At 40.9% G+C, this 23,367-nt stretch overlaps 1 protein-coding gene across 5 annotated transcripts in view; it reads right to left on the bottom strand.

Annotated features, from left to right (window-relative positions):
- Positions 1-310: 310 nt before the first annotated feature.
- The window catches only part of dip2a (disco-interacting protein 2 homolog A), a 254,093-nt gene continuing 231,036 nt past the window's right edge, over positions 311-23,367 (bottom strand). For 3 of the 5 annotated variants that reach the window (XM_034185907.1, XM_034185909.1, XM_034185911.1), the window contains 13 exons: positions 21,200-21,321; positions 20,771-20,882; positions 17,091-17,200; positions 16,860-16,990; positions 16,577-16,745; positions 14,400-14,570; positions 10,966-10,995; positions 7,003-7,064; positions 5,496-5,553; positions 3,719-3,793; positions 3,319-3,493; positions 3,101-3,224; positions 311-2,947 (listed from right to left, as the gene is read on the bottom strand). In XM_034185907.1, the coding sequence (XP_034041798.1) occupies positions 2,695-2,947; positions 3,101-3,224; positions 3,319-3,493; positions 3,719-3,793; positions 5,496-5,553; positions 7,003-7,064; positions 10,966-10,995; positions 14,400-14,570; positions 16,577-16,745; positions 16,860-16,990; positions 17,091-17,200; positions 20,771-20,882; positions 21,200-21,321 (1,592 nt within the window). In that variant the 3' untranslated portion in view covers positions 311-2,694. The remainder of the gene's footprint in view (positions 2,948-3,100; positions 3,225-3,318; positions 3,494-3,718; positions 3,794-5,495; positions 5,554-7,002; positions 7,065-10,965; positions 10,996-14,399; positions 14,571-16,576; positions 16,746-16,859; positions 16,991-17,090; positions 17,201-20,770; positions 20,883-21,199; positions 21,322-23,367) is intronic. The other 2 variants (XM_034185908.1, XM_034185910.1) reach the window with 1 other exon arrangement.

Below are 23,367 nucleotides of genomic sequence, written 5' to 3'. Positions count from 1 at the left end.
ATTACTAAATGTTTGTCTTATTAACCTATAATTTTATTTAACCTTTCGTATTTAACCAGGTTAGTCCCATTGAGAGCGAGATCTCTTTTGCAAGGGAGACCTGGACAATCATAAAATGTCCAATTCACCTCACCTATATGTCTTTTAAATGTGGGAGGCAACCGGCATAGCCAGAGGAAACCCGCGCAAACCATAATAATGTTAATAACATTTTATATTACAAGGACCTTCATATAAAATGTAACGAAAAGATAAAGTAGCCATAAATCAACGGTCAGAGTTTAATGAAGAAGAAACTTCCAAGTTAAATTTTTTTTATTATTCATTAAGAAATCATGTTAAGAAAATGACAACTAACCATATATCAGACAAACATATGTTAACAACAAAGGTTTGCTCTAGAGAACGCGACGTCAACAGTCATCAGAGCTGAAATGTTTTCTTGTGCTCGGAGTGTGCTTCTCACCCTGAAAGTGTCCTGTTCAGACAATTAATAATAATAAAAAAGTTACATTTACACAGATTTTCACGCAGCAATCGTTCCAACATCAACACTCGAGAAACTGTTTCCAACAGACATGAAAGGAGCAGTTCACGTGTGCTAGATTCAGTCTTTGCTTTATGTGTCCTGCTGAAACAGACAAGTGTCCATTTATTAATAATTTACAGAAAAGCTGTACATACTTACAGCAGGCTGGCTGCCTGTTTCTGAACAGATGTGCACGCAGAAAAAAAAAACACCACCACACTACAAGTGAGTTTTTATAAAGTCAGTGTGGAATTATGGAAGGTTAAGGTGTTACAAGTACAAAAGACACTTTCCTCAGACACTACGAAGAACTCGGGCAAGAGTTTCAACTCTCAACCTTATGGCACTCGTGATGAGGCATCAAACCCGCACCGGCTCCACTTTCTTCCAGTCATCTCCTATAAAACAGGCATTCGAAGCAGCAGACAGTATTTATCTATGGTGTAAATATTGGTTTGCAATGGCTGAAGTTAAAAATCAAATACATTCGTCTTAGCCAAAACGATGAAAAACTCCATCAGGTAAGAATTCTGCAAATTACTTCGCCATCCAACTTCACACAAAAATAAGTTAAAAGCAGCCGTGACGGGAACAGGCATCTGAAAAATACTTAAGGCTTATTTTAGAACATTTGGCAAGTTGCTTATGATAAGGAACGGATGATTCCGGTCAGAGCAACATAGTTCACATCACATATTGCATTTCGGTTCAGACAAAACACACTTCAGATTGAGAAAAGAACGTGATGGGATTTACGACCGACACACTGCTGGAAGGAGCTGTGTATGGAAAAAGAAAAGCTGTACCTTCTCCAACAATACGCTTTGTTGTTTTGTAATAACATGATTGAACAGAGCTGTGACAAAGGTTCAGGAAAGTGCAGACTTATTCTGTATAGCTGTTTTTGTTTCTCAGTGCTTAAAGGGGTCACATAAGGCTTTTCATCAAGCTAGAAGAATTAGAAAAAAAAAAAATTTAAAAGCCAAAATATACAAAGATACCCCCCAGCCCCAACTTTCTGGTCTCCAAAAAAACTGACCAATGGCTTCTTGCGTTAAATGGAAAGGAGCTGCTGCTGGCCACACCCTCTTGTCCTTTCAGAGCCATCCCTGTCTATGGCCCAGAGACCATGTGGGTGTCTCAACAGAGAGGAAACATTTCCAGAAATACTCCAGATTTCCAGGGTTGTGGTGTATCTCTACTTCTACCAGACTTACATCGACAAAGGCATGTTTGACTGTCGAAGGGTCATATTAAAAATAATGGCAACTGCATATGATGCCACAGAGGTAATTTTGAATTATGGAAAACCACATCATCAGAGGCTGGCATCATGTGCAGTTTGCAATTTCTTCATGTCGGCCCATCAATAGTTCGAAGCTCTATGTCAACATAATGTCTGAAGAAAAAAAACGGTTTGCAACAAAGGAAATCCAACAATTTCTAGAAAATGTTCAGTGCGAGCAGGAGTCCAAATTATTGACTTCTGTTATATATGTCACAGAAGTTTAAAACGAGCCATTTTAGGCTAACATTCACTTATAACAGGATAATTTTGACATGCAAAGAGCCAGAACTGTAAGACAGTGGGAATGTTTACCAATAAATCCTAACTATGTAACCAAAATAGGGGAAAAAAGTTTATAAACAATATGACCCCTTTAAGGCCATGAAAAGTAGACTCCCTTTAGCTGTACAGGAGGTTATATGATCATGCAGCATGTCAGCCAGGGTCAGGGCTTCATGTCACTTCTGTTCTATGGCACACAAGTATTGCAAACACATCATTTTGGAGCTTCACAAAAAAAAGAAAGAAAAAACAAAAAAAATAAAAACCAATGGCACAGTGTAATATCATACTTTCCCCACTAGGCTGTACTGTTCTCAGGCTTCCTGTGTCATACATACTTCAATTAAACTAAAATGTTTTTTTAAACATTTTCTTAGGCAAGAATCATACAGAGAAACACAGATGAGGTTTGTGTCAATGGTTTCACTCTGTTTTTGATCCATATTTCATATTCCAGAATCCCAAACATGAGGTCAGCTGCTCGCTCTTATATTCAAGAGAAGCTGTAGTGATGCCGGGCCATCAACCACTCGCACATTTCTCTACCCACTGCCTTTCGTTGCATAATGAGCCACATGGGTTGGGGCGCCCCTGCTCACATGTTATAAGCCACATAGATGGGGTCCAGCTGGTCAGCCAGGAATCCATCTCGCAGGTGCATGCGCTGCTTCTCCCCTCGCGAGTTGATGGGGATGACACCGGGATCAACCACCACCACCACCCCTACGATGAGGTAGTGCTCCTCCAGGACCACGTTGGTAACCAGGGCCACCAGATCCAGAGCCTCCTGCTCTGAACCCTCCAGCTCCACCACCACCACCAGCAGGTTGGTCCAAGTGAAGACCGCACTGTGTGGACGCACAACAGGAACGAACACGTAGAGAAGACGAAGGAGAGAAAGAAAAGGATGAGCAGAGGAAGAGGGATGGAGAAATTGTGTTTAGAAAAATGTAGCCGTCAACTTCAGCTTTCAAACGGAGACAGAAATCTTGACGTCTCACCATTCAGCTATGCTCTTGTGAGAACGAATAACAGAGGTCTCGATGTCAATCGGGTGATACCTCATTCCCCTCAGCTCCAGAGTCTCGTCAAGCGATCCCACAACGTAGAGAGCGTCGTGGCGCTCTGTGACACAGACACAAGATTCATCAGGAAATGATACATGTAAATTCAAATGTGTTATTTTTAGTCTGTGTTGGTTTTCTTTTCACGTCGGTACCTCCACTGGCATCTGTCAGCTCGGTGCGCCGCAGGAACCCCAGGTAACCCGTCCTCGCCCACACAGTCTGCGTGTCACCGAAGCTGAGCTTGGTGTTGAAATGGTCGGCGTGCAGCGCCTCCTCCCCGTAAACCGTGTAGTAACCCGTGGCGTTGTGAGGACTGCTCACCCAGATCTGTTACACACACAGAAAACACAGAGACCCTCAGTCACATCTCGATTCTTTTTCGCAGGTGGAATCATTATTCACAATTGCTTCAGTAGCTTTAGCTGGAATTTAAACAGCTAATCAATGCATCAACCTTTCCCCCTGTTCCAAAATATTCTTGTCATGAATACAAAGTGTCTGTGTGCTGAAAGTAGATGTGACTGGATAAAGAATCAGTGACTTGTGACACACCTCTCCGAGATGCGAGTCTCCCAGAGGCCCTTTGGTCTCTGTGTTGGCAATGATCACCTTCACACCAGGAAGGATCTGGATGAGCAGAGAAGAAGAGGAAGACATATTTACATCAGAATACCAGATCGTATTAAAAAAAGTGAAACTGCACAAACTTACTGACACCATTCTGTTATACATTTTAAATAAATAAATAGATAAAACCCAGAAAAAAAATCAGCTTCTCATGAATTAACCTTTGTTGTGAAGATCATGAGCTGATTTTGGAGGATTTTAACTGTGATTTCATGTGAGCACAACTTGATGGCGTCACCGCCTTGAGAATGAAAGGGGCACAAATCTGTAGAATTCAGTACCAAGAGGCCGAAACCCAACAAGATAGACGTAACGTAGGCCAGAGGGTCCAGAATACTTGGGAACATTTGCTTTTCTACATGTTTTTACACGTTTCGGCATGTGGTGGAACTGAGTCACATGATTTTTCTTTAAACTAAATGTTAAAGATGTGAATGAAACAGGCAGTTATACAAGTAGTAATTCTCTATCAGTGACATCATCCTGCACACAAAATCTGACAGCTCTGCTGTCATCAAAACAAGGTAACCTTTGACCTCAGAGACAAAAAAGCCAAATTAAAAAGTGTTACACCAGCTTTTGCATTCTGACTAGTGCACTAATGTTGGATTCTAGCAACAGCTAGCAAGCAAGCAAACTCTTACTTCCCTGTGCAGCTATCACAAGCATTAAATAATTGCTGTTACTGCCTACGTAGCTGTATGAGCCCAGCGGGTCTACACACAAATGGAGACACAACGGCTGAGAAGGTCAGTTATGAGACTGTTCCTGAGGTGGAAACGGAGCTTAAAACAACTGGAATATGACTGGAATCTGAACATAATCACAACTTCTAGTCTGCAAATCATATTTTGCAATTCGTACCATCAGGGTCAAAGAACAATTGTGTATATTTTTGTGGGAGAGACTGGAGAGATCACGTGCTTCCGAGTCAGTGTCCACTGACTCTTCAACTCATTCTCCCATCAGGATTTAATAGCAGATCTCTCGCTCTAGTCACTGTAAAATCCTTCACCCAGTTCAAAACCACATGAGGTGGGCAACTGGGGTGGTTACCAGACATCTGGTGCATGATGCTACTGCAGTCTTTCATAACTAAAGCAGAGAGTGATGAGGATTACATTCTGCCTTTGTTCTGTCTTTACATAACTGCCCAAAAACTAAAGGACAAATTTTGTCAAAGTTTGTAGAAAGCTGGTCCTTGGATCTCCGATGAGTTTATCAAATTTTGAAACCAATGCAGAGCCAACTGGGACTATTTTGTCTAGTCTTTCTTTAACCTATCACTAAGAATTTATTCAAAACATTTAGTGTATTTAACTGTAGAAAATAAACAGTTCACCAAACAACCAAGTTAGAGTTTTACTATCATGTGTTTTGTGTCAACATCATTTAAAAGTCAATATAGAATGCATGAAACAGGAAAAAAAGGAGAAAATTCTCATCGTTGAGATCAAGTAGTTGACTTTTATTACCGGCAGCTCCCTTGAGTGCAGCTGCTAACTGTAAACTCTGTCACCTACGATATTAGATCTGAGGTTTAACATGACTTTTACCACTTTGCCAGGAATAACAGATGTTAAGTCTTACTCAAACTCCTCCCTCTAGAATGGGCTTTGTCCGTGACAAATAAACACATGAGATAAACGAACACATTGACACAACAATTAGTAGTTTAGTGCAGGTTTATATGACATCATACCTTCCCAGATTCCGTCAAAGGTAAACTGTGCGGTGACCCTCTCTCTACCAGACGAACTCTGAAGAAGACACAACAAAAACAATGCTTTGCCATGTAACCGTTTTCTTTTCCATGTACAGTGCATCCAGAAAGTTGTTACAGCCTCATTCCTAAATGGAGTAAATTCATTTTCCCCTCACAATTGTACTCAGAACACCCCATAATGACAACATAAAAAGGTTTTGTTGAAATGTTTGCAAATTTGATTAAAAACAAAAACCAAGAAACCACATGTGCATAAATATTCACACCCTTTACTCAATACTTTGTTGATGCACCTTTGGCAGCAATTACAGCTTTAAGTCTTCTTGAATATGATGCCACAAGCTTGGTGCAAATGAAGTCCAATCAAATGAATTTACCCCAGGTGGACTCCAATTAAGCTGTAGAAACATCTCAAGGATGATCAGTGGAAACAGGATGCACCTGAGTTGAATTTTAAACTTCATGGCAAAGGCTATGAATACTTATGTACATGTGATTTCTTAGTTTTTTATTTTTAATAAATTTCCAAAAAAAAAAGTAAATCCTGAGCCCTTTTGTGTGGATTAAAGTCAATAACTGGGACGCTTGTCTTGTTGCAGGAATGAAACGACAATCGTCCTCCATTCCGTTGGCACAGCTCCAAACACTGCGCCGCTCTCTGCCGAGTCAAGTTAGAGTCCGGTTGGAATTAATAGCTTCAAAGCGAATCGCTGCTTTAAATAAAATGACACTAAATTACAATAGACTAAAATGTTCTTTTTTTTCCCTCCCAAAATGAAACGTCCTGCGTTCTTTATGAATTATATTGATGCTGTCGTGCAGCGCAGCCGGCTGAGCTCAGCTCAGAGTTATGAAAAAACATTCATGCCATTAATGTCTGTAAGGAAATACTTTTGACAAAAACTACAGATTTTGTTTATTTTTATTTATGTACAGAAATGAAGGATCCAGCGACCAATTTCATATTTATTTATTTATAAAATGTTGTTGACATAGAATACCTGTAAAGTCTACTTTGAGTACACAGAAAATTCACGAGGTATTGATAAGGGAATCGATAAGCGGAATAGATAATGGCATCAATAGATAAAATCTTATCAATACCCATCCCTACTCTCCTGATAGGCTGCCTCTGATTTTTGGGTGTTTCCCAATATCAAAACAACATGAAAAGGACTTGAGTTGAGTTGCGAGCAGACATCATACGGAATGTGATGGGCCAACTGGAGACCATTCCAAAAAAAATGTATTTATTTTTAATGACTGCTCATGCCCCAATTGTAGTACCCTCACAGCCCACCAGGGTCTGCAGATAGCAGCCCACACTTTGAGCACTACTGCTATATTCTTTCAAACAACACAATTACTTAGAAAACTAGTGTTTATAATTATGACCCAAACAGGAAAAAGACAAGAGTAGCAAGTTGCACAAATCCTTTTTTGACATATTGCACATGTAGAAGGTGTGAGTGGCGCCTCCTACCTGTCATGTCGAAGTGCTCTCATGTCCACATAAACAGTAGTTGGGTCTGGTCCTGATGTGCCCTTCAGGGAAAAAGAAAAACAAACAGGTTCAGGGTACGAGTCAGTAAAGCAGCTGTTAAATCCCTGATTTGAATAATGTTGTGTCTCTGAGGACGGGCTCACTGATAACAAACAAAGCATGAGGGGGCAGCCAGAAGCCAACCAGCCACACTGCGACACTTTGAACTTTATCTCAAACAGGTAACAGGTAAGAGACCTGGACAAAAGCTGCCAGTGTTTTCAGAAGACTAATACCTTGTATTAAAAGACTAGGGACATTCATCACAAAATGCCCCACGTGCAGTATTATTTTCCATGCAAAGTGCAGTAATATGTACTTGTATGGGGTGGGTATTTGGTTGAAGCCTTATGTGTTTGATGTAAACTGGGATATACAATGAAAAAATTGGAGATTGTCATAATATTGGCATATTGGATTGGCATAATTTCAAGGTCAGTGACCTTGAAAATGGAGGTCAAGGTCACCGGCCTTCAAACCCATGTGAAGTACTCCTCCAAGGCATGTACCCACCAAGTATGACATTTCTACGAGCAAAAGGTGCAGAGCTACGTTGTGACAAAGGATTTGACAGTTGTGGCCATTGGTGACCTTGAAAAGTAGGTCAAGGTCACTGGCCTTCAAACCCATGCGAAGTACTACTCCAAGGCATGTACCCACCAAATATTAAGTTTCTGCGAGCAATAGGTGCCGAGCTACGTTGCGGCAAACAAATTGTGGCCGGACAGCCAAACGGATGGACAGACGGACAACCCGGATGCTATATGCCCCGCCTCGTGGCGCAAGCGCCGTGCGGGGCACAGAAATACACCATTAATAAATCTGTCAAAACTTCCAATGATTTTCAAACCAGCTCCAGTTTATTTCAGTAGCTTTTTATCTTCTGTAACAAAAACAAAATATACTCAACAAAAATATAAACGCAACACTTTTGGTTTTGCTCCCATTTTGTATGAGATGAACTCAAAGATCTAAAACTTTTTCCACATACACAATATCACCATTTCCCTCAAATATTGTTCACAAACCAGTCTAAATCTGTGATAGTGAGCACTTCTCCTTTGCTGAGATAATCCATCCCACCTCACAGGTGTGCCATATCAAGATGCTGATTAGACACCATGATTAGTGCACAGGTGTGCCTTAGACTGTCCACAATAAAAGGCCACTCTGAAAGGTGCAGTTTTGTTTTATTGGGGGGGGATACCAGTCAGTATCTGGTGTGACCACCATTTGCCTCATGCAGTGCAACACATCTCCTTCGCATCATCCGTGAAGAGAACACCTCTCCAACGTGCCAAACGCCAGCGAATGTGAGCATTTGCCCACTCAAGTCGGTTACGACGACGAACTGGAGTCGGGTCGAGACCCCGATGAGGACGACGAGCATGTGGATGAGCTTCCCTGAGACGGTTTCTGACAGTTTGTGCAGAAATTCTTTGGTTATGCAAACCGATTGTTTCAGCAGCTGTCCGAGTGGCTGGTCTCAGACGATCTTGGAGGTGAACATGCTGGATGTGGAGGTCCTGGGCTGGTGTGGTTACACGTGGTCTGCGGTTGTGAGGCTGGTTGGATGTACTGCCAAATCCTCTGAAACGCCTCTGGAGACGGCTTATGGTAGAGACATGAACATTCAATACATGAGCAACAGCTCTGGTTGACATTCCTGCTGTCAGCATGCCAACTGCACGCTCCCTCAAATCTTGCGACATCTGTGGCATTGTGCTGTGTGATAAAACTGCACCTTTCAGAGTGGCCTTTTATTGTGGGCAGTCTAAGGCACACCTGTGCACTAATCATAGTGTCTAATCAGCATCTTGGTATGGCACACCTGTGAGGTGGGATGGATTATCTCAGCAAAGGAGAAGTGCTCACCATCACAGATTTAGACTGGTTTGTGAACAATATTTGAGAGAAATGGTGATATTGTGTATGTGGAAAAAGATTTAGGTCTTTGAGTTCATCTCATACAAAATGGGAGCAAAACCAAAAGTGTTGCGTTTATATTTTTGTTGAGTGTAAAACAAAACATAAAAGCCAAAAATATCTCCAGCTCTCAGATCAGCCACACAACTAAAGTCCAACGGCACCATTTGTCAAATATAACACCCTTATTCCACAGGACGCCGTTCTAATACGATCCCCCACAATCCCAAAAAAGTGCAAAAACTGGATGAGACTGCTTACTCCTGCATGCCTCCTATCAGACTGGTTTATAAAGTGCCGACGTGGCAACCTGATAGAAAACTAAAGAAAAGCTGCAGCCAGCTGCGGTCGAAACCAGAACTGCAACAAACGCTGCTTTTGCTTCAAATTTTTACCCTGATGGAGCACAAGCAAACAAGAATCAAGCACAGTGGACACTGATAAATGGTTGATGGCTGCTCTGAAAAAGTGCAATATTACAAAACTGAAAACTTCATAAAGTGGACCTGGTCATCTTCTGGCCCTCTGTGAACAAAGTGAGCTTATACCACATGATAAATTGAAACTTGGGCAAATTAAGTTTCTCTAATGCTAAAATTTTAATTTTCTTTTAAATTTACATAGAACATACTAGTGTTGTTGGTTACTACTTATTTGTGCAAAATACTTGCATGATGAGCTGTCAGCATGTGTGTTAATTTTGTGGATACTGATTATTACTGTTCTCTCACTTGGTTTCATTCATGATGTCAACAGTTGTTAGTCAACCTTGACCTGATGTTTGAGATGTGATATGACTGTCAACTTAAAAAAGTCTGAAGTTGTGCAACTCCTACTGTATAAAGTAATTGTTTCAAAAACAGAAATCATTAGGATTAAATCCAGAAATGATTGAAGCGATGTCCATCAATGCCTTCTGCCAAACATTATATAAAGCAAATCAAAACAGAACATCTCACTGGGATAATAACCAGCAAAATATTACTGCAGTCTACCAAATCATAAACCTCCCAAAACAGGATATTTGATCAAGTTGTACTGTCTTGATTTTGATGTCAAATTACAAAACAAAAGAAACGAATTTGCTGACCTGTTACTGAAATATAGCAAGGAGTTACTTCATAAGGGTCAAAGTTGAAAACACAGACGTCTTGGCCATTTTCAGGTAAAACATTTAATTGGACCAGAAAGTGGTTTAATTTTTTTTGTTTTAACTGTTACCATGTTAATGGTTCAGTTTCTGACACAGCGGACCCTTACAGCCTACACAAATGTGTATTTTGCAAATCATTTGACACCAAAATTAAAACCGTACAAAAAAAAACTAAATGCTCCAATACCCTTGGCTGTATGAGCATGTAATCAATGAAAGAGTGTGTAGAAATAATGTGACCTTTTGGCCTATGAGAATAGGTCAAGGTTAGCCATCTCTGACCTTGTCCAATGTCTGTGTCTCAAGAATAGGCCCTGTGAATTTGAAGACCCTGGCAGTAATAGGACTGGACTTATGCTGAGTACAGACAGACAGACGCAAAGTCTTCGCAATACCCAATGGCCATATTTTGGCCTTGAGTAAAAAACAAAACCAATGAGGTTCCTAAACTGACATGTGCCTACTTATTTTGGTAGCCACACAGAAATTGCAAAGTAAAATGTTCTTGTATTCATTCATAACACTGCCAGGCAGCATAATGTTTGAGATGATGCAAAAGTCGGTTCAAGGTCTGTTCCCAGAGTAATTTCATCAAAGCACAGCTCATGCTGCTAGCTAACTAAAAATAATAATAAATTGCATGTAAACAAACCCATAACACACAAAAACCAGCCCGGACAGCTTAGGCTCAGCTAAGATCACCAGCAGCAAAGAGGACAGAAGAGCTGAAGCTTGTCAAAGCAACGCGTAATGTGAGTAATAAGCATGTTTAAATATCATGCAGGATGTGCAATGAGCAAACGGCCACTATGATCCAACAGTACCTGCTCAGCCAGTTTGCCGAGCCTGTTGGGCTGAGGGGAAGGGTGACGGCACGGACAGACAGATAAAGACATATATTTTCATATTCATGGACGCACATACACACAACACAATGCATACACACACATGAACCAACCAAACCACCAAGATCGGAAAAACAAGGAAGGAAACACAACAGAAGGAAAAATTAACAGTCAGACTGAGAAAGAGACTTAAACCATAGATTAAAAAAATAAAACCCAAACAATCACAGTGAACTTGTGTTCAGACTCAGTGTACTGTGTGTGTATTTTAACATTTATACTAACCAATGTGCTTGACTTTCAATTCCAATGGTGGGCACAACTAACCTACAACTAAGCTTTGATAACTGCTAATCGGTTATAAAACTGATAAGTTTGGTATGGGTTTTTGTGAAGAGCTGAAATTTTAATATGCTGAAGTGTAAATAAAAAAGTGTAGCATTCTCAAATCAGATGATGATCAAGATATACATAAACACCGTTATTAAATGAACAAGTGAAATTAAACAGTAATTTACATTCAAAGTACGAGTACAATGTATTGACCTCACAGAAAGTAATATGTATATGACGCAGACATGAATGAGCGAAGCTCTTCAGCATCTCACCATGTCATTTCCGGTTTGCGGCTTCGTCTACCATCGGTTTGTGGCTTTTTACAACTTTTTATGACAATGATGTCCGGTTTGTGGCTTTTTCCCCACTCGGCAGATTTTGTTGTGCCATTTCTGGTTTGTGTCTCTGTCGACCATACAGCGAGGTTCACACCGCTGCGCGGCGCTTCGCTCGTATTAAACAAAGAAGAAAGTTTACAGTAAGAAATAAAAACACACGGAAATAATTTTGGTTATCTACTCATAAATTTACTCTTGTTTGAGTGTCCTTGAGGCGATGATGCCTTCATGCGATGTCTCTTTCACTTATTGGATTTGTGTATGAGCTCCAACAGGAACAAACATATGATTTTAGAGATTAGAAATATTTCTGGCTGTTAAATTTTATTCAAAAATTAAAAAGAAAATGTTAGCGGAACTAAATTTAGTGGATGCTAATGGGTCTGCTAACAGTTTTCAAAGTTAGCTGAAAAGATAATCCACCAACAAAAAATTTACTTCAATAATTAGCTGGTAGCTGAACTGTTCAATTCTATGTTTGTCACTGCTTTAATAAAATACTGCCCGCTATTAGGATAAAGCAGTTTTTCTACATTCATTATTATATGACTTCCCCAGTGGGCAGCACAGTAATGCAAATAGTTAGCGTGCTCGCCTTCCAGACAGAGCTGCAACAACTAATCAATGATCATGAGATATTACACTCAACAAAAATATAAACACAACACTTTTGGTTTCGCTCCCATTTTGTATGAGATGAACTCAAAGATCTAAAACGTTTTCCACATACACAATATCACCATTTCCCTCAAATATTGTTCACAAACCAGTCTAAATCTGTGATAGTGAGCACTCCTTTGTTGAGATAATCCATCCCACCTCACAGGTGTGCCATATCAAGATGCTGAATAGACACCATGATTAGTGCACAGGTGTGCCTTAGACTGTCCACAATAAAAGGCCACTCTGAAAGGTGCAGTTTTGTTTTATTGGGGGGGATACCAGTCAGTATCTGGTGTGACCACCATTTGCCTCATGCAGTGCAACACATCTCCTTCGCATAGAGTTGATCAGGTTGTCAATTGTGGCCTGTGGAATGTTGGTCCACTCCTCTTCAATGGCTGTGCGAAGTTGCTGGATATTGGCAGGAACTGGTATACGCCGGTCCAGAGCATCCCAAAAATGCTCAATGGGTGACATGTCCGGTGAGTATGCCGGCCATGCAAGAACTGGGACATTTTCAGCTTCCAAGAATTTTGTACAGATCCTTGCAACATGGGGCCGTGCATTATCCTGCTGCAACATGAGGTGATGTTCTTGGATGTATGGCACAACAATGGGCCTCAGGATCTCGTCACGGTATCTCTGTGCATTCAAAATGCCATCAATAAAATGCATCTGTGTTCTTCGTCCATAACAGACGCCTGCCCATACCATAACCCCACCGCCACCATGGGCCACTCGATCCACAACATTGACATCAGAAAACCGCTCACCCACACGACGCCACACACGCTGTCTGCCATCTGCCCTGAACAGTGTGAACCGGGATTCATCCGTGCAGAGAACACCTCTCCAACGTGCCAAATGCCAGCGAATGTGAGCATTTGCCCACTCAAGTCGATTACAACGACAAACTGGAGTCAGGTCGAGACCCCGATGAGGACGACGAGCATGCAGATGAGCTTCCCTGAGACGGTTTCTGACAGTTTGTGCAGAAATTCTTTGGTTATGCAAACCAATTGTTTCAGCAGCTGTCCGAGTGGCTGGTCTCAGACGATCTTGGAGGTGAACATGCTGGATGTGGAGGTCCTGGGCTGGTGTGGTTACACGTGGTCTGCGGTTGTGAGGCTGGTTGGATGTACTGCCAAATTCTCTGAAACGCCTTTGGAGACGGCTTATGGTAGAGAAATGAACATTCAATACACGAGCAACAGCTCTGGTTGACATTCCTGCTGTCAGCATGCCAACTGCACGCTCCCTCAAATCTTGCGACATCTGTGGCATTGTGCTGTGTGATAAAACTGCACCTTTCAGAGTGGCCTTTTATTGTGGGCAGTCTAAGGCACACCTGTGCACTAATCATGGTGTCTAATCAGCATCTTGATATGGCACACCTGTGAGGTGGGATGGATTATCTCAGCAAAGGAGAAGTGCTCACTATCACAGATTTAGACTGGTTTGTGAACAATATCTGAGGGAAATGGTGATATTGTGTATGTGGAAAAAGTTTGAGATCTTTGAGTTCATCTCATACAAACTGGGAGCAAAACCAAAAGTGTTGCGTTTATATTTTTGTTGAGTGTAAATGACATGCCAACTATATTCACAACTGTTGAATTGTTTTGAGTGATATTTGGGGGAATATGTTTGTGATTTCATCGCTACTTTCATTCCTCCTCACTGACAGTAATCTGAATATCTTTGGGTTGTGGACAAAACAAGACATTTGAGGACATCATCTTGGGCTTGAAGAAACAGACATTTTTTCACAATATTCTAACTAACTGATTACTCGAGAACACAACTGCCACCTGTGCACCATTCTCTACATACAGTACATCAGGAGGGGCATTTGGTGTAAACTGTGCCAAATCATCACATGGATCCATACCAGGACCATATGTTGACCACTTCCACAAAAAAATGGAGCTGCCACAAAAAAAACTTATATTCTCAACAGTTGCTTCAAACGTTGGACACATTAAAACTCAAAATACACACTGACTGATATATAAAGAAAAACAGGAAGCCTCGGCTCCCCCATCCTCTCCTCTTATTGGTTTACTAGCTGTTTACCTGCAGACAGATGGCCACATTAACCCTGCAGCCGAACGTTGTGCTGACTGCACGCGGCGAAAGCCCCAAGTCCTTGAAGATCTTTGAGAAGGTCTGAGTGAGCGCTATGCGAGGCCTCTCCTCTGCCACCACCATACATGTACGGACACAGGACATATTCACATTCCGCAACTGCAAAAGGAAAAAAAAAGTGTATTAATTACAGAATCAATTAAAGAGCAAATTGTGGAAATAATGTGTATTTGTTGCCCTCAAATACAAACAGGTTGAAGAGAACTGCATGAAAACTTTAAGTACAAGGTAAGACGTGTATTTTCATATTGCTACAACCTTCCAATTAATCATGAGCACTAATTATATGATTTACCTAACTTGTTAAAAACAATAAAAACATTAAATAAACAGTAAGTAAACAAATAGCAGTCTTAAGAGCTGTAAATTTAAATTTATTACAACAACTTGTAAAATAAGAGGTAAGTCCCACCAGACTACAGGCAACCTACAGCTTTAACCAAAATTATTTGCATGTTTTCACATAAATCACACCACAGAACATAATGGCTGTTGGAATAATTTATGCACATGAACACAATAATTGGCATATTTGTAAATTCCATTCTATTTGTGTTACTATCATAAAAGTTGATCAAAATATTCTTGAGTTATGGCCATTAACGGGAAAAAAATTTCATCCTCATTAACATGCAAATATACACACCAATCGGCTCATCTCCTCCTCGGGGGGTGTATCTATGGCGAAAGTATGAACTATGAAGTATCTACTGTGTACTTCAAATAAGTTATATTCAAATAAATTCACACCAAGACAGACTGACAAAATATCTAGTAGGATACTTTGTACATAGTGGAGTTAGGGGTAAAGAGCTGAAAACCATAACGGATACAGGGAAGTGTCTCAGTAACCCGGTATGCATCCCTGTAACTACAACACTGGGAAAAATAATAATTAACGAAATCTCCTTAAAGCTACAGTGTGTAGCATTTAAAGTCATCTCGTGGAAAGGTTGTAGACTACATTATGCAGTTACTGGTCACAATTTTGGATCTTCCTGCATTTCTTCACTGGCAATGCCTGCTCTTGTCATACGTAACATGTATGAGGCCCCATTTCACAAAAATGAGGGTTCTTATACTAGTTAAGCCTGGTTCACACAGCAAGATAATTAGGCCAATATCGGACTCAAGCTTCCCCTTCTGACAATCTTAAGGAAGCCCGACTATCATGATGATGCTACAGATGATCTTATCAAATATTCCTGCCGTATGTGGTGTGTTAAGAGTGCTCTGATCTGCTCAGAAGGACATCAGGAGCACTCTGACCGCAAAATGGGGATATTCAACATGTTGGATTGTCTTGGCCCAATATCACAGTGCTTGTGGTGTCCCCCGACCACAAACGAGCACGCAGCCTGCTGAATGTGACGTGTAGCCAATCAGAAAGGGAGGTGACAGATGCACGGAGTGGAATTGAACATCAGAACTACTGTTATGGCTTACCAGATCGTCCGGTGATTGCGCAGTCTCCACTCCTTTAAAGAACGCCTTTTCTTTTTCTTTTTGTATCGTTTTTTGCTTGTTGTAAATAATCCACACACTATCTCTGTTTGTTTACTCTGAGGTCACGTTTAATCTTGAGAGATTTTGCGAGATTTCCTGTCCTGGGAATGTTCATGTGTGGTGTGTTGTTTTTACCGTGTGGCTGCACACCACATACTGTACGACCAACACTATTAGATCTATCATTTTTTTATCTTCATGTGTGTGGTCTCTCAGGTTTTGGAAACCTACAAATATTTTTAAAATCTTGCTATGTGACCAAGGCTTTAGCCTGTACTGGGAACCAGCAAACAGCACATAGGGGAGCAACTACTGAGTCATCTTTTTTCTTCAGTCTTGGTCATGCTGCAAAACGCAAAAGGTGGAGTAAGCATGTTGTTTGTGGGCTACTGTATCATGTATCAACAAACGGCTGATTATAAGCTCATGAAAGCACATCAATTTGTTGTTGCGGGTAATTACACAAAAATGAACAGATGGTTATGAATTCTATATTCCACTTCTGTTAATAAACCGAAATCCTGCACACTGCAGCTTTAAATGTTGCACCTGAATTCCTCCACTGTAACAGTACTTGACATCTGAAAACACAAACTAACCCGCAGCGCTTCAGTCTGTGAGCCCAGACTTTTGGTGCACATCTCCATGACAGAATAAGAGCAGAAGGTGACCCGCACTTTGTACTGGCTGACTGCCGCCAGCCACAGAGACGCATTGCTCTCTAGTTCCAGAGGAGGAACCAGGATAGACTGGTGGCCCGAATACACACTGAAAGCAGAAACGTGTGCACACATGTGAAAGTTCAAACACATTTATACCATCACGTGTACATCTCTGAGTATGAAAAGACCAGACCAGAAAATGGATGCATGCCCTTTTTACCTGCAGAGGCACCACAGAGCAAAGCCCAGGCCACAGTAGGGGTCCAAACAGATGGCAATCTGCCGCGAAGGGTAGAGCTCACACTGCAGTTTGATGGAGCGACACAAGGCACTAGTGGCAGAGTGAGACATCTAAAAACAGAGAACATGACACACAGGAACATAAATGGTGCATCCAAATTAAGAGCATGCGTCCACCGACTGAACAGAACAGCATCATCACTCTGTGCACCTTGACCCCTGCTAGGATGCCTGTTGTGGACACGCTGAAGTCCAGGTATGCCAACATCTCTGGAGTGGGCGGCTTATAGATCTGAGGGTTCTTCTTCCTGGGGAGGTCATCTAGATGGTAAACCAGAAAAGGAGAAATATCAAAGTCTGTGTCTTAATGTTCACACATACAGTGCCACCTGCTGGCAAGAAAATATGTTTGTGTGTGAGCATGTGACAGATAGACGACACCCAGAGACTGAAAAATGAACTGTCTTTGGTTATCTGTCCTTTGAGTTGAAGTGCAGGTGAGGGCACTGTTCTGGCTATGCACAAATAACATGGAAATCAGTGTGAGACATCCTAAAAATGTGAGTGAGTTATTTACTGATGTTTTGAACCACAGAGCTTTGAGCTGTGAGGCAAGAGAGCGATATCTGCACCACTCATACATGATAAAAATATTCATTAAAAATGATTCTGGATTTGCGTGTGGCTCAAAATCTAATCAGCTCTTCCTTTACCCACGATGCACCCCTCCTGAAACTTCCCTGGAATCCCTGAATGATTTATTGAGGTGTCCTGCTGACAGACAAGAGAGGAAGCTGAAAATAATTACATCCTTAGCAAAAGTTGTAACGAGTATTTTAGAAGCACAAAATCAAATGTATGAGGTCTGTGAGAAAAGTATCCGACCTTTTTATTTTATGCAAAAAATATATGGATTTGATTCATATGTTTTTACATCAGCCAAGCTTGAACCTTCGTGCGCATGCGTGAGTTTTTCCACGCCTGTTGGTTGCGTCATTCGCCTGTGGGCAGGCTTTGAGTGAGCACTGGTCCACCCCTCTCGTCGTTGTTTCATTGCGAGGAAATGGCGGAATGATTTGGGCTTTTTTTCCATCAGAATTTTTTAAGAAACTGTTAGAGACAGGCAGCTGGAAACCATTCGAAAAATTTATCTGGCTTTCGGTGAAAATTTTACAGGCTTCACAGAGAATAAGGAGTGTTACTACAGCTTTAAGGACGGCCCACAATGGCGCACGGCTCGCCGCGCTCCGAGCCGCCATCGAGAGGCAGAAACCACCACATAATTTCTAAACGGGTCGCTGTGTGGAGCCAGGACCATCGTGTGCAATTTCTCTGGTTATCACAAGAGCTGGACATCAGCCATTTTCCGGCAGATTTCACTTTTAACAAGAGATTTTGTCATGGAAAGCTGTGCGGAGGCTTCGCGCATCACGACCGATTCGCTGGTGAAGCGAGACAAAGAACACCTCCATTGCGGAGTGATAAAGGACAAGTTGGGACAAGCCTATCTCGGCTTTCAGTGCTTACCAGTCGAGTGAGTATAAGAGAAACTGTGGAGAGCTAGGCATGTCCCAACTTGTCCTTTATCTCTCCGAAACGGAGGTGTTCCTTTGTCTCGCTTCATCAGCGAATCGGTCGTGACGCGCGAAGCCTCCGCACGGCTTTCCATGACAAAATCTGTTGTTAAAAGTGAAATCTGCTGGAAAATGGCTGATGTCCAGCTCTTGTGATAACCAGAGAAACTGCACACGACGGTCCCGGCTCCACACAGCGATCCGTTTAGAAATGATGTGGTGGTTTCTGCCTCTCGATGGTGGCTCGGAGCGCAGTGTGCCGTGCGCCACTGTGGGCAGTCCTTAAAGCTGTAGTAACACTCCTTATTCTCTGTGAAGCCTGTAAAATTTTCACCGAAAGCCAGATAAATTTTTTGAATGGTTTCCAGCTGCCTGTCTCTAACAGTTTCGGAAAAAATTCTGATGGAAAAAAAGCCCAAATCATTCCGCCATTTCCTCGCAATGAAACAACAACGAGAGGGGTGGACCAGTGCTCACTCAAAGCCTGCCCACAGGCGTGGAAAAACTCACGCATGCGCACGAAGGTTCAAGCTTGGCTGACGTAAAAACATATGAATCAAATCCATATATTTTTTGCATAAATAAAAAGGTCGGATACTTTTCTCACAGACCTCGTATTTCCCATATAAACAACTAAATCAGTACATCTGTCAAGAGTTAAAGCATCAGGAGCCAGACAACGATAAATCAGGTTAGGTTTGTACCATATTTTAACATTGGTTTTCTTCCTCTCCTGGGTTCATAGGTGGGGAGTACCAAGATACCAAGAGTATTTATTCCAAAATGGAGTAAGAGTACCAAGAGATCACACGTACATAAGTATTCACAGCCTTTACCATGAAGCTTTAAATTGAGTTCAGGTGCATCCTGTTTCCACTGATTATCCTTGAGATGTTTCTACAGCTTAATTGGAGTCCACTTGGGGTAAATTCATTGATTGTACATGATTTGGAAAGACACACACCTGTCTACATATAAGGTCCCACAGTTGACAGTGCATGTCAGAGCACAAACCAAGCATGAAGTCAAATGAATTGTCTGTAGACCTCAGAGCCAGGACTGTCTCTATGCACGAATCTGGGGGAAGGGTACAGAAACTTTTCTGCTGCTTTGAAGGTCCCAATGACCACAGTGGCCTGCATCATCTGTAAATGGAAGAAGTTCGGATCCACCAGGACTCTTTCTAGAGCTGGCCACCCGTCTAAACTGAGCGATCTTGGGAGAAGGGCCTTAATCAGGGAGGTGACCAAGGTCACTCTGTCAGAGCTCCAGCATTCCTATGTGGAGAGAGAAGCTTCCAGAAGGACAACCATCTCTGCAGCAATTCACCAATCAGGCCTGTATAGTAAAATGGCCAGACGAAAGCCACTCCTTAGTCAAAGGCACATGACAGCCCATCTGGACTTTGCCAAAAGTCACCCGATGGACTCTCAGACCATGAAAAACTAAATTTTCTGGTCTGAGGAGACAAAGACTGAACTCTTTGGTGTGAATATGAGGCGTTATGTTTGGAGGAAACCAGGCACCAGCCTTACAGTGAAGCATGGTGTTGGCAGCATGATGCACCGATGCTCCCCAACCTGATGGAGCTTGAGAGATGCTGCAAAGAGGAATGAGCAAAACTGCCTAAAGATAGGTGCACCAAGCTTGTGGCACCATATTCAAGAAGACATGATGCTGTAATTGCTGCCAAATGTGCATCAACAAACTACTGTCCAAAGGGTGGCAACAATTTCCCCTTGATTAAAAACAAGTTTTCAGTTTATTTTATTTTTTTAACTTTTACTTCCAGATTCTGTCTTATGGCATTTTTTTTAAATAGTGTACATTTTCAAACATGTGATTTACAGTGCATTGAATACATCAGGTGTGTTTTCGAAACCCTATTAACTAGTTTTGTGCAGTAAACAGTATATAATTATCCTTCTAAGCATATGTTAAATGTTGTCAGCAATACATCATTTCACACAACATAATCATCTTCTGACACTTGCATGTCATCATAATATGTTTATTTTTAGCACATCACTTGTCTTATTGAAATGTTACACGACATCAACTCAAATGCACTTGTGCTATGCAATCAACTGTTCACTAGAGATCGCCAAGTACCTTATTTTGCAATGTTCAAGAACTGATACTAATAACTAGGTTCAATGGGTTCTGCCTCTCAAAAACCAAATTGATCAAATGCAAAACCATAACCACCATGGTGTATCAAAAAAAAAAAAAAATAGAAGCTATGTAAAAATTAAAAGCCAAAAGCAGGAAACAATAACACTGTTACTGTATATGGAATTCCAAAGTAAATATTCACCTGTGTCCAACACCATAGGCCAGCTTTTAATGTCCACAGCAGCAGCAGCCTCTTTGGATTTCAGCAGCTTCATTATTGCTTGAGTGGTCAGGATGCACACTGACTTACTGACCTTTAACACAGGTACTACATTGAAACTACATACAGTATATAACATGAAAATTCAGTAAGGTATATATTCTATTATACATTCCAAATCTAAGGTGGAACTCTTCTAGTGTATACTAAGGTACTCCTAAATATTAAAAACACTAAAACGAGGAAGAAAGAAGAAGGGACAGAGCCACCTAGGTGCCTGGTCTTAAGAACCAGGGATGGTAATATACATAACTGCAATCTTTCTGAGACTGGTAGATTTAATTAATTCTATGAATTCAATTGAGAGGGATTTCATACTATTTTTTTGTGAATCAGAATTCATTTTGTTACCTCAACAATCATCTTGACGGTGGGCAGGGTGGTGGCCAGGTTCTGAGGGTGGGGCGGTCTGACAGTCACTGGCACACAGCCGGCATACAGGCAGCCGTAGAAGGTGGCAATCAGATCAATTCCTGCAGACAAATGAACTGATGAATCCAGGACTCAGATCCAGATTATCACCAAAATGAAATAGATTTTCAGTTGCATAATCTAGCACTGCAAAACATTTTATGAATATTGAAACTGAGCAGAACTTTGCACATTATTCTCTAAAAAATAAATAAATAAATAAATATATATATATATATATATATATATATATATATACACACACACACACACACACGCAGTGAGGAAAATAAGTATTTGAACACCCTGCAATTTTGCAAGTTCTCCCACTTAGAAATCATGGAGGGGGCTGAAATTTTCATCTTAGGTGCATGTCCACTGTGAGACATAATCTAAACAAAAAATCCGGGAATCACAATGTATGATTTTTTTTAATAATTTATTTGTATGTTACTGCTGCAAATAAGTATTTGAACACCTGTGAAAATCAATGTTAATATGTGGTACAGTAGCCTTTGTTTGCAATTACAGAGGTCAAACGTTTCCTGTAGTTCTTGACCAAGTTTTCACACACTGCAGCAGGGATTTTGTTCCACTCCTCCATACAGATCTTCTCCACATCTTTCAGGTTTGGAGTTTCAGCTCCCTCCAAAGAGTTTCTATTGAATTCAGGTCTGGAGACTGGCCAGGCCACTCCAGGACCTTGAAATGCTTCTTACGGAGCCCCTCTTTAGTTGCCCTGGCTGTGTGTTTGAATGAATGAATGAATTTATTTGGCACACAAACTCAACAATAACAAAAAAACAAACAAACTGATACACAAGACAATTCCACAGTGACATGTGTGACCAAAAGGGGGTGAGCAGAAGCAATGCTTATAAGCACCCACCCCTTATATACATACAAACATACATACATATATACTCATTACCAACCCCCAAAGCAAGCACACAGGCGACAGTGGTAAGGAAAAACTCCCTCTGATGTACTGAGGAAGAAACCTCAAGCAGACCAGATTCTAAGGGGTGACCCTCTGCTTGGGCCATGCTACAAACACATTTAATACAACACAAACTCAAGTCTCGTCATCATAAACATCTCTAGTGTTGATACATACATATATATACACATACCTACATACATACATACCCACATACATATGCAATGCGTGTGATTTTATACTACATATTTACAAGATAGAAAAACAAAGTGCACACAACTTAACAATGATCAACAAAACACCCTAACCCTCAACATCCTTCCTCCTCCTTATACCTAGAAAAAAACATGTACCTATACCGCTGCTTAAACTGATTCATGCTTGGACATTGCTTGAGCTCCACCCTCAGTCTGTTCCACATCCTCACTCCACAAACAGAAATACAAAAACCTTTTAATGTTGTACGTGCCCACTGATGTTTTAAATTAAACTCCCCCCTCAGATTATAATCCCCTACTCTATTAAAGAACATGTTTTTAATATTTCCAGGAAGTAAATTGTTTATTGCTTTATACACGATTTGTACTGATTGAAAATGAACCAGATCAGTAAATTTTAAAATTTTTGTTTTTAAGAATAGCGAATTTGTGTGGTCTCTATAACCAGTATTATGAATTATTCTTATAGCTCTTTTCTGCAGTATGAATAATGGTTGTGTTGTACATTTATAATTATTGCCCCAGACCTCTGCACAATAGTGTAAATATGGTAAGATCACTGAGCAATAGAGAATGCAGAGTGAGTTGTGGTCCAGAATGTATTTAACTTTGTCCAGAACTGAAATGCTTCTTGACAGTTTGCTCTGTATATGTTTTATATGAGACTTCCAGTTTATTTTATCATCAATTATCACCCCAAGAAATTTAGTTTCATATACTCTTTCACAGTGGTGGGCACAGTTCCGATAATAGATAATTATTGACGATTTCATTTTCATTATCGGACTTCTGTGTCTCTGTGCTGAGAGGGCTGTAATAAACAAGAGCTTCCAGCAGGGGCCGAATGTTGAAAGAAAAAAATGTGGTCTCATTGTTTGGGTCTGTTGTTATTTTTAATATTATTAGAAACTATTAAATTTGTTTTACTAGTAGTTGTAAATGTGCCAGAG

Source organism: Thalassophryne amazonica, chromosome 14 (genome assembly GCF_902500255.1).
Source record: "Thalassophryne amazonica chromosome 14, fThaAma1.1, whole genome shotgun sequence".
NCBI classification, from domain to species: domain Eukaryota; kingdom Metazoa; phylum Chordata; class Actinopteri; order Batrachoidiformes; family Batrachoididae; genus Thalassophryne; species Thalassophryne amazonica.
The sequence above is the reverse complement of the archived record's forward strand: the minus strand, read 5'-3'. Positions and strand labels throughout refer to the sequence as shown.